The following is a 10,204-nucleotide window of genomic DNA, read 5'->3' as shown; positions in this document are numbered from 1 at the left end:
TGGATTTAAATAAAGGGAAACAATTACATGTCTTAAAATTTAAATTGAGCTTCACCGCTACTTATGTTTCGCTGTGGAAATCTTGCATCGGATTGGTGGAAGAGTCACCTGACTCGACTCCAGCAGCTGGGTAAACATGGCGTCACTCTCACGGTGTGATGATTATGTCGCTCCTGCCTGCTAGCGGTGTGATTTCTGGGCGCATCTGTGGATCAAACAAGGCAACGTGATGGTAATGAAGACATGAAGAGAAGACGGAGAGAAGAGCTGCTTTTCATTGTCTGGTTCAATGCATGAAAGGTTTGAGGCTGGCCGGATGCTGGGATTGACGCTATATAATTGCTTTTGTTAGCAGGACGCCGACCTGCGTGCGTGTGGTGTACTGTATTAAAATCGAGCATCTTATGCTGTGGACTGGATCACCCGATGCCACAATTCAACACTGGCATCAAATTTCCACATATTCTGTGATTATTGGTGGACGATGAGAGTACAATGATCATTGTGACTTCACTTTATCTGCCTTTCAGCTCTGCTCCCTGCCAGCTTGTTCATAATTGATAGATGAGCTGCACAGTGTGGTCTCTAATGCCTTGCTCCGCAAAAGCACTATGATAGGTTCACCTGACGTGGTGGCTTTCACAAAAGAGGATGATGATGGTCAGCTCACTCCTGACCCATGGGCCATTCCAGAGGAGTTCTCCATTCCCCTCCATCCTCCGGCTGACTCCAACCCTTGGGCCAAAACCTCCTACGCCAAGTTCACCAAAGACTTCATCCTCATTTCAGAGTTCTCTGAGCAGGTGGGCCCTCAGCCTCTCCTCACCATTCCCGATGACCCCAAAGTCTGTGGCACTTTTGATCTCAACTACTTCTCTCTGCGCATCATGTCAGTTGACTACCAGGCCTCCTTTGTTGGGCATCCGCCTGGCAGCGGATACCCTCGGCTCAGTTTTGTGGAGGACTCAAGGGTTGTACTGGGTGACTCTAAAGAGGGCGCGTTTGCCTACGTCCATCACCTTACACTGTATGACCTGGAGGCAAGGGGCTTTGTGCGGCCATTCTGTATGGCATACGTGTCAGTAGATGAAAGGAAGATCATGTTGCAGTTTCAGGAGCTGTCTGTCCGCTTCTCAAAGGCCTCGGAGTGCTTGAAGGCTGGGAACCGGAGAGCTTTTGCCAAAGAACTTCAGCGGAAGCTTCGAGACCTAGAGTAAGTCCCTTCTTGAAACAGTGAACCAGCGTTCCCTTACATAGATAGGAAACATGTACACAGACACCTTATGCTTTATAATTACACAGGACTTTATTTTACTTCATAATTTAAAAAAAATAAAAGAAACTAGACTGCAATTTCTGTAGAATGCTGATGCTGACTGAGCTGCTGTGCAACTAATTTAAATAGGAAAAATGCTGAACGTGAGACTGAAAAAAGCTTAATTTAAATGATAGAGGTACATTTTTCAAATGTATCCAGTCATTTCAGATTTTGTCATGGAAAACGTGGAATACCAAAAAAATATGGGAATTTTGGGAACGTGTCTAACACATCCCAAGACTGAATGAGCTAACACTTTCAAGTTGGAATGGGTCAAATCAGTTGAGAAATGTAGACTGGTGCATTAAATTTGTAAAACGTCTCATTGATTTCAAATGGATTTATTTCTATGTAAATGTGAAATGGTGGGAAAAGTAGGAATTTTGGAAATCTGGGAAAATCATGCAGAAGATGTCCTGAATTTTGTGATTATTTTGAAGTTGGAACTGTTTCAATCGGTTGAGAAATGTGGAAGGTGTAGCGTTTTGAAAAACCACCGGAAATAATAATAATAAATATAATTTTGGTGAAGAATTGTGTGTGAATGCTCTTCAGCATTCAGACAACTAGAAATGCATGGTCATAGATGACAGTGTATCCCACCAGGCATCCTCCTTCTATATACTGTAGTTTCTAAACTATTTGACCTTTTTAAGGTCACACATTTACTGGAGCCTATCGCAGCTGAATTTGGCAAGAGCTGGGGTACACCCTGGACTGGTTGCCAGCCAATCACGGGGCACATTTAGACAAACGAGCATTCACATTAACACCTATTGACAAGTTACAGTTTCAGTCAACCTAACAAGCATGTTTTGGCAATGTGGGAGTAAGCCGGAGTACCTGGAGAAAATCCAGCAAGCACAGGGCGAACATGTACTCCAAAATTCAAACAGAAAGGCTGGAGCTGAGACTTAAACCCCAAACCTTAGAAGTGTGACGCATACATTTTAACTACTAGTCTCGCTTCCCAGTCACAATACTAATACCATACTATATACTGAATCAATAATAGTCCTGTTTTAGATGGGTGTCAAGTAATAAATGTTTGTCTGTGGTGACTGTGCTAGTTATGACTGAAAATGGAGCTCTGTCACTGTTTGACCATGTTATGCTTGTCGCCCTCAAGCATGCCACCTACCCGTCGGCTGAAAATGTTTGTTTATCCAGACTTTGCTATGTGAATTCCCTCATATTTACCATTTAATTAATTAAGACAGGAGTTACTGAGCAAAATATAGGCGTTGATTGACAACCAAGTTTTTTTCCCCTCTTAGGTACACTCACTCTGTTCTGCAGAGGGAAGAGGGCCTGCGGAGAGAGGCGGGACCACAGTGCATGTACTCCGCCCATGCTGTGGAAAAGGCAAATGAGCTTGCCAACGTGGAAAAGAGCATATACGAACACAGAGACCTTCTAAGACAGATCAGCTCATACCCCCATCGTCCCCGCCGGGACCCTCAAGCTGTTGCGTGTCAGAAGTGTATGAGAGAGTGTGAAGAGCTCTTTGGCAAGTATTCCAAGCTAGCTAACCCCTTGAGTTGCACCGATGGAGGGGAGAAGGAAGGGAATGATGTTCAGGGACGTAACGGTCATGGAAGCGAAAGGGAGGTGGGTGAAGAAGAATATGAGCATGTTAAACGCAGGCCGTCCTACACGCCACAGTTGATCAAAGCCAAGTCTGCAAAGTGTTTCGACAAGCGCCTTAAGACCCTCCAAGAGCTGTGTGACAACAGGTTCTACGAGGCCACTGTGGAGCTCCTGAAGGAGACGGAAAGTAGTTTCCGTGGTGACCTGTGCTACCTGCACACCCGACGCTTGGACCTAGCCCTGCGGAAGAAGGTGAGAGTTATTAACTTCCTGTTTGAAGAGGAACTCTGTGAAGACGACTATGATGATCTTGATGGAAGGGCAACATTAAGACCATTTTGTGCTGTGAACCACGCTGTAGATGACTCCAGACTTATGAATCCAGTACCTATCGTACTTGGACCAGAACATCCAAAGCCTTTTGACACTGCCTCTGAGACTAGCCATACTCGAGACCTCAAGCTTGAAGACAAAAATCTCAAGAGCTCTTATTTTGACCAGAAATTGGATGCCCAGAAGTGCTCAGAGAAACCTAATGGAAACTGTAGCAACCAAGCAAGTCCAAAGCCAGACATTCTGGATCATGAGTCTAACATGACCCCAGACTGCATCCACAAAACTGATTTGAATGGTGAGAGCAACAGTGAATGGGTGGAGGCCGCTATTGATGAAGACAGGAAACCCAAGACTTTGCTAGAAGAATCTACCAGAGACATAGGATGCGAGAAGGGCTCGAAGTTGGTTCCAATGGATGCTGCATGCTGTATGACTCATGAAGGTTTTCTCGATAATCCACCTGATGTGGCGCCCCATCTTGCTGTCCATCTGCAGAATGCTCAAATCCTGGTGGTCAACCAGGAGCCCCAGGCCCTACTTCCACTCCATGATGACTATGCTGTGGGATCCCCATTCTCAGAGAACCACACAGCTGGACTCCTAGGAGATGCAGTTTCCCATACCTCGGCCGAGGATGGGTCTGATTGTACTATGAGTACATCTACTGGTTCTGATTGGACTGCCTCCCCTCTCAGCAACGAGGGAAAGCTGACCCTGCGTCAGAAGAAGAAGGCCGGACAAGGGGCCTTGAGGTTCGTGCGACAGTATCCTTTTGCTATGCAGGCTCTCTGGTGTTTGCTGAGTGGCAGGACGCTGGTGGTGCTTGGGGCCGATGAGGCGAGAGTTCGTCGGCTGGTTTCAGCTCTGGCCCTATTTGTACCAGCTCCAGGGAAGTGTGGAGAGCGAGTACAAGCTTGGCTGTGCTGCCCTTTCACCCTTACTGACCTGTACAGGTGGAAACTTATTGGATTGCAAAGGTAAGCACTCAAGGAAAAATTAAATATATATAATGCCTTGCTAAAGGCTTCTTTGTTGATCTGTTAATCATTAAAGATGAGTTAGGGATACTCAATCTTTATGTTGTTGGCCATTTCTCCATTTGTTGACTCAAACAACGTTGCCATCATGGTTATATTTACTGAATCTGTGGATATGTGTCTAAGGTCCGCCACACAGCGAACGAAGTGTGGTGGGTTCAGCAACTAGTTTTAGTGGTCGACTGTCAGTGACTGGTTTTGCTGCGATTCAAAATTTGGAGGGAAAAAAAAAAAAGCATTTCCAAGTTCTAAGCATAAGCGAAACCCAGCAAGCCGCCATGACATTGCCAAGCTCTGGGACAATCGATTGTTACCAGCAGCCTGTCAAAATATGGACACTTTCTCCACTTTATTATCGCCCGTTTCCTCTCTTTGTGGCAATCTGCTTATTCCTTGACAATTGTGCCATGTTTTGTTGGTTCAATAAAAAAATAATACAGTACAGTATATTGTGTGTGGACTGTGGCGCCTCAAAAACTATACAGTTTTTCCCGTAGCAGTATGTCGTTAGACGTACTGCACAATCGCTTGGTATGCGGTGAAGTCGCCAACTGTAGTTTTTCGCGATGGTCCACTTCAGTTGTGTTTGGCTGCTTAGCTCGGTGTGTGGTGGGCCTAAGAATCAAATTTTTATGAGCTTTTACTTTTATAAAACAATACATTACACACCATCCTCATTATGTTTTATTGAACAAAAACCAAGAGACAAAACGGATGTGCCAATTTTTATTTTTTTTAAATTTCCACCCACTCCATGTTGAAAAATTCTGTACTCACCAATGTTGTTGGGGGGTGGGAGGGGGACGTCTCTTCACAAGGCACAATATAACCATGAAGTCGTTTTAGCCAATCAGGAGCCATTCTGTGAATACTCAGTCAAGTGAGGTTAGTCCTGAATATGACAACTTAGTATAAAGTTAGCAAAACAATACTAAAACATAATCAAGAAACACATAAAATAATAAATACATTTAAATAATAAAGTACAATTGCGGCTTAAATATGAAAAAGCAAAATCTTAGCGAATACTGGCGCATCAAACAGATGAAAAGCTGGGTTGAAAAAAACCTGTTTTTAAAAAAAATTAATTAATCAAAGCTGTTCATGGTAATATGTTGATGATGAAAGGCCAAAAGTTATTGAAAATTTCACATTTTTGAAAAAACTCATTGGCTTTCCTGTAATCAGCAACACTATTTGCTGGCAACTTGCAACTATTTATCTATATTATATATACAGTATTTGTCTCTCAGAGTGGCGTCTCCTGTGGGTTCCAGCATGCTGTACTCACTGTCCCGCTACAGCCGCTATATCTCCATTCTGGATACCGACCAGAAGACATTGCGCTCTCCACCTTATCGTGGCGAACTGCTCGCCAACATGGCTGATCACCGCACCTACGTCCGCCGTGGCTCCACATACTTCCTTCACGTGCAGAGTATACTGTGCCGTTTGGTGGCCAAGGCCTTTCTGTTCACCTTCACCCACCATCTCCATCTGCCAGTCAACATAACAGAGGGGCCGGATGGCGTGGAGGCCCGACGCCGCTGCTTCCTCCAGGAGCAATTGGGGCTGGGAGAGGACGACAGCCAGATAGTGCTCTACCTCAGCCAGTTGATCACTCAACACTACCTGCACACTTCTGACGGCCGCAGTCCAGCAGCAGCCCCTTTTAATTTTAACTACACCACCAGCGTTTTATACAAAATCTGATCTTTTACAGAGAGACCCCACCCTTTTGGTTTTTAATGGACTAAATATGATCTTGATCTTGAAGATGATCATTTTAATTTAAGATCAAACTGCACTGGTTTTATTGTATTATCTCTGCAGATCTGCCTTGTTCTCTGGTCAAATGTGTGTGTAGGAAAAAGGCAACTCGTGAATGCCAGTAAGTGGTTCAGTTGTGAAAGCATGTTGACTCAAACATGCACACACACTGTAATCCTGACGTGACAGAGAAATGGTGAATATTTGCATATTACTGGGTTTATGTTGTGGGATCAGTCCCTGCTCAACCACACGTGTACAGTATCTTTATATTTTTTAATTACAGTAAATTAACACTGTTGACACTGCTGTTCATGTACAGAAATAGCTTATTTGTTCTCAGACAAACTTGCATTATGATGATATTCTGTCCATGAAACTTCATGAGCACCATGCAAAATTATTCCGCCTTTGTCAACTAACGCGTTCTCCCTGAGGATTTTTCAACCACACACTCGGTTTGTTTGAATCCTGTAGTGGGCATGAGTTCTTTTACCCACATTCCTGTAGTAAAATTGTATTGTCCTTGTTTTTCCAAATGGACATGCAAAAGTGGACTTTTAACCGTCGATTTTACTCTTGAGAACATGAAGTAAAGAGGCTGTTTCAGACTTGTTAAATTTTATCCAGTTGTCCTCCCATGATAGTGCATGACCTAAGAAATATGTTGTCACACAAATACTTTCTGTTGAGGGGTACACAACAGCAACAAAAAAAACCTGCTGATACGATCAGTTGTTGTGGATGTCCGTGGGATTTGACTCAGTCAGGAAAACTTTAAAGCTATTTAACCTTAATGTATTGAATTTCACTGTTGTCTTAAAGGTGTGAGATTGTTGTGGTGTCAGCATGAGACTGTCTTGTACCACAGTGAATTATTATATTGGTAATGTTTCTGCTTTATTATGGGTGAAAGAATTGTTACAGACAGGATGTTTGGTTTGGGTGAAGAAGGATGTTAGATATATATATATGATTTACTGTTGCCTGATCAGTGATCTTTGTTGGATTTAATCACAAAACTCAACTTTTTTTTTTTAAGTTAATTTTTTTCAGTAAGCCCTGTAACAGTTCCATAAACCTTGGAAATCTGAAATTGGGCTGTGAAACAAATCTGCAGAAGAGTCATCCATATGTAACACATTTTGCTGTTGCTAATTTTGTGGTGTTGCTGTACTTCTGTAAACACTACAACACATGTAACTGCATGGGGCAAATAGTCATGGTGGAACTGTGGATGCTGTCCTTTCTACTGCAAGCAATGGAAATTGATCTTAGAGGCTTTTTTTTTTTTTTCATTCACCTGACTAAAATTTTAATTTTGGGAAAATGCAGCAACCTTAGATTTCATTTAACTTTTTTTTTTTTTTAACTCCGCTTGTTCCATGTGACCTATTAAATAATTTCTGATCTTAGTGGTTTTAGCAATTTTTCCCTGTAATGCAAAAAAAGTGAATGTAATCTGACCACACTGTGCTTAACTTGATCACTCAGTGTCCTTAAGTTACAGCTGCATCATTTCTGCACATTTTGTATCACTTCATGAGGGGGGCGGTGTCTTTTTTTCCCCCCTTTTAAATATATCGCATATCAATCCTTTAGGTATTTTTTTCCATTAAAATATTTATATCCAGTACCGTTTTTGCACTGTTTGGTGCACACAGGAGTTAAATGAGTCGATGATCCTGACGTTCACTGTGAACAACTCATGCAACCGACAGATCATTAAATATGAAGTGCTCCAAGAGACTTGTGTTTGTGTGACTTGTGTCCACGATGAATGTGCTAGCTTTTGAGGTGGTATGGCTAAAAAAAAAATCATCAATTGGGAAAACAGCTCATTCTTCTGCAGGAGCTGGAGAAACAGTGAAAAGTGAAGTGTTGCATGTTCAGACTCAATTCAAGAACGCTTGGAAGATTTGAAGTATTTGGACAATGCAACTCCCCACTTAATTCTTTAATCAAAACATACCAAGTCTATTCACTGAGCAGCAACAGTAACTTCATTTAGAATAAATTGCACCATTTGTATGATACTTGGTCTAAATGTGTCTTAATTCTTGTTCTAGAACCTTAATTAATGCACAATTTAATCAAAATGTTCTAAGCTCCTCTTTGTGGCTTTATAAGTGACTGGCTACTCTAAGAAACTGCAAGTATTGAATGTGAACAGATGTGACAGGAAGTTAATCAGAATTGTTTTATTCAAATTATTACAAGAGGTTTAAAAAAAAAAACTTCTCACCCAGCCCTCTTTGAATGAAATAAAACATCACGACAAAAGAGCTTGAAGAAAACTTACTCCTCAGAGGTATTGAAGATAAGGGGTTTAGACAGTAGAACACAGAAAAACAACTGTAATGAATACAGGAAGGCCACTCTCAGTGTACTTCAGAGCCCTAAGACAATTGCTGGGAATAATGTTGATCAAAGTTAGGAACATATTCTGTAGCAGGTGACTGAGATGTGCGAGAGCAACGATGGAGGCCAGGCAAGTCTTGATGTTCTACACTTAACCAGAACATCCTCTGCATCCACAGTGGGTGCATTCAATGATCCTTCCCTACAAAGAGACAATAAGTCACAAATGGTACATTGGGTAAGAAAGGTCTTACCACACATCATACTGTAAATACAATCAAACCCACTGAAAATGTTTATTGATTTAAAATCAAGTCCATGCAGATGGGTCTCTGAATTGTATCAAATATAATCCTATCCTTGTCTCTGTCTGGTTCGGTACTAAAAATGTGTTTATAAATTCAATGAATATTTTAAAGTGAAATGGCAGAATAATCATAAAAATTATTATACTAATGTATTGGAATCAGTGGAACTCCGGATAATCATTGAAACTTACAACTTCCAGCTTGCTCTTTGGAACTCTGCAAATACAGTTAGTCCCAAAGTTGGTGTCTCGTGTTTGGATGCAACGCAGGCAGCACAAGTTCTCATAGCCCTGCTTCTTCCACTTGGCAATCAGGTTCTTGTCAGCATAGCCTTCCTTTATGCAATACTCATACAGCTCTGCCAGGACACGCACAAAGAAAAACAAACATTCGGTTGGCATCTAGTAGACAATTTGATATATTATGTTCTGTTCAAAGTAAACATGGTTACAATTGACAGGATAACGTTTCAAATGAATCATGATTGGTAAAAGTTTGAATTGAGTCAACTGGAAAAGATGTTGCATCAAGAGATAAATAATACTGATTAAATATGGTTCTCCTTTACCTCTGCTAATGGCTTTTCTTTTGAAGAAAAGGTCGTAGATGTATCGACTCCGCTGATGATGCAGTCTGAAAATTGGCCAAAGAGCTTCCACTTTTCTCTTACCCTCATGAGGTTCAGTTTCAGCTGGGAAGAAGCAGACCATAGAAAGGGGATCTCAATGTCGGACATATCGAACGGTGGAAACCAACAGGCAACACGTTAGCGCCATATCTAAAGTAAAATGTTTCAAACCCTGCATTAAATTACAATTGTAATAAATAAAGCTCTTCGTGACCATTGGTTAAAAAGACAGTAATGCCCTAACCGCGTAAGGGCTAAATTATCTTGTTTCGGCTTACCTTCCCTCATTTTCTGATCCAGCTCATCCAAAGTAGGCTCAATAAGTTCCCAGCCGTCTGGAGGTGGCTTACGACTTCTCTTGACTTTCGGCATTTTCCTACACTCAAGTCCCGAAACGAACAAAAGCACCTAATGTTTTCCTACTTGGGTATCGAAAACGTCTGAGGCCCTTGAATTCGCAGTCATCGGGGTCCATTGGGAACTCGTCTCACATTTGACGTCATAACACCGTATTTATTTTTATATCTTTTAAATCATATTCCAGACTAACTTGACATTAATTTATTACCAAACGTGAATTTAGGTCAGTTGGCAGACATTTTCGGAGCCAAAATTGATGCAAATAGCCTGCAGTCGTTTTCTTGATATTGCATCACTTTCAGCCACAAGTTGAATGCCGTTATGAAAACAGAAATGCCTTTTTTTTTTTTTTTTTTTTTTTTTTTAAATAACACGTAACATACAGATAATAAAGTCAGCCCATGAGGAAAATTTTATAATATGTGGTTTGTACGCGGAGAAATGTTTGAAATAGCCCCGACCATTTTTTTCCATTTTGAGGATATTTGAACAGGCA

At 41.6% G+C, this 10,204-nt stretch overlaps 2 protein-coding genes across 4 annotated transcripts; one reads left to right on the top strand and one right to left on the bottom strand.

The window, feature by feature from the left end:
* Positions 1–134: 134 nt before the first annotated feature.
* On the top strand, positions 135–8,040 carry smcr8a (Smith-Magenis syndrome chromosome region, candidate 8a). 3 transcript variants are annotated; one of them, XM_061701157.1, is made up of 4 exons: positions 135–1,213; positions 2,596–3,160; positions 3,740–4,221; positions 5,535–8,040. In XM_061701157.1, the coding sequence occupies exons 1-4, from the start codon at positions 612–614 to the stop codon at positions 5,992–5,994; spliced, it is 2,109 nt and encodes a 702-aa protein (XP_061557141.1). In that variant the 5' UTR covers positions 135–611; the 3' UTR covers positions 5,995–8,040. The 3 variants fall into 3 exon arrangements, with proteins under 3 accessions (XP_061557141.1, XP_061557140.1, XP_061557139.1); XM_061701156.1 differs by having other exon boundaries at positions 2,596–4,221; positions 5,559–8,040; XM_061701155.1 differs by having other exon boundaries at positions 2,596–4,221.
* A 220-nt stretch (positions 8,041–8,260) lies between these two features.
* Positions 8,261–10,004, bottom strand: bud31 (BUD31 homolog). The gene is made up of 4 exons (XM_061701158.1): positions 9,627–10,004; positions 9,289–9,411; positions 8,912–9,078; positions 8,261–8,614 (listed from the first exon to the last, which is right to left on the bottom strand). Exons 1-4 carry the CDS (start codon positions 9,718–9,720, stop codon positions 8,564–8,566), a joined length of 435 nt encoding a protein of 144 aa, XP_061557142.1. The 5' UTR covers positions 9,721–10,004; the 3' UTR covers positions 8,261–8,563.
* Between the last annotated feature and the right edge of the window lie 200 nt (positions 10,005–10,204).

Source organism: Phycodurus eques, chromosome 16 (genome assembly GCF_024500275.1).
Source record: "Phycodurus eques isolate BA_2022a chromosome 16, UOR_Pequ_1.1, whole genome shotgun sequence".
In the NCBI taxonomy this organism is placed as follows: domain Eukaryota; kingdom Metazoa; phylum Chordata; class Actinopteri; order Syngnathiformes; family Syngnathidae; genus Phycodurus; species Phycodurus eques.
This window is presented reverse-complemented; position numbering and strand designations above follow the sequence as displayed.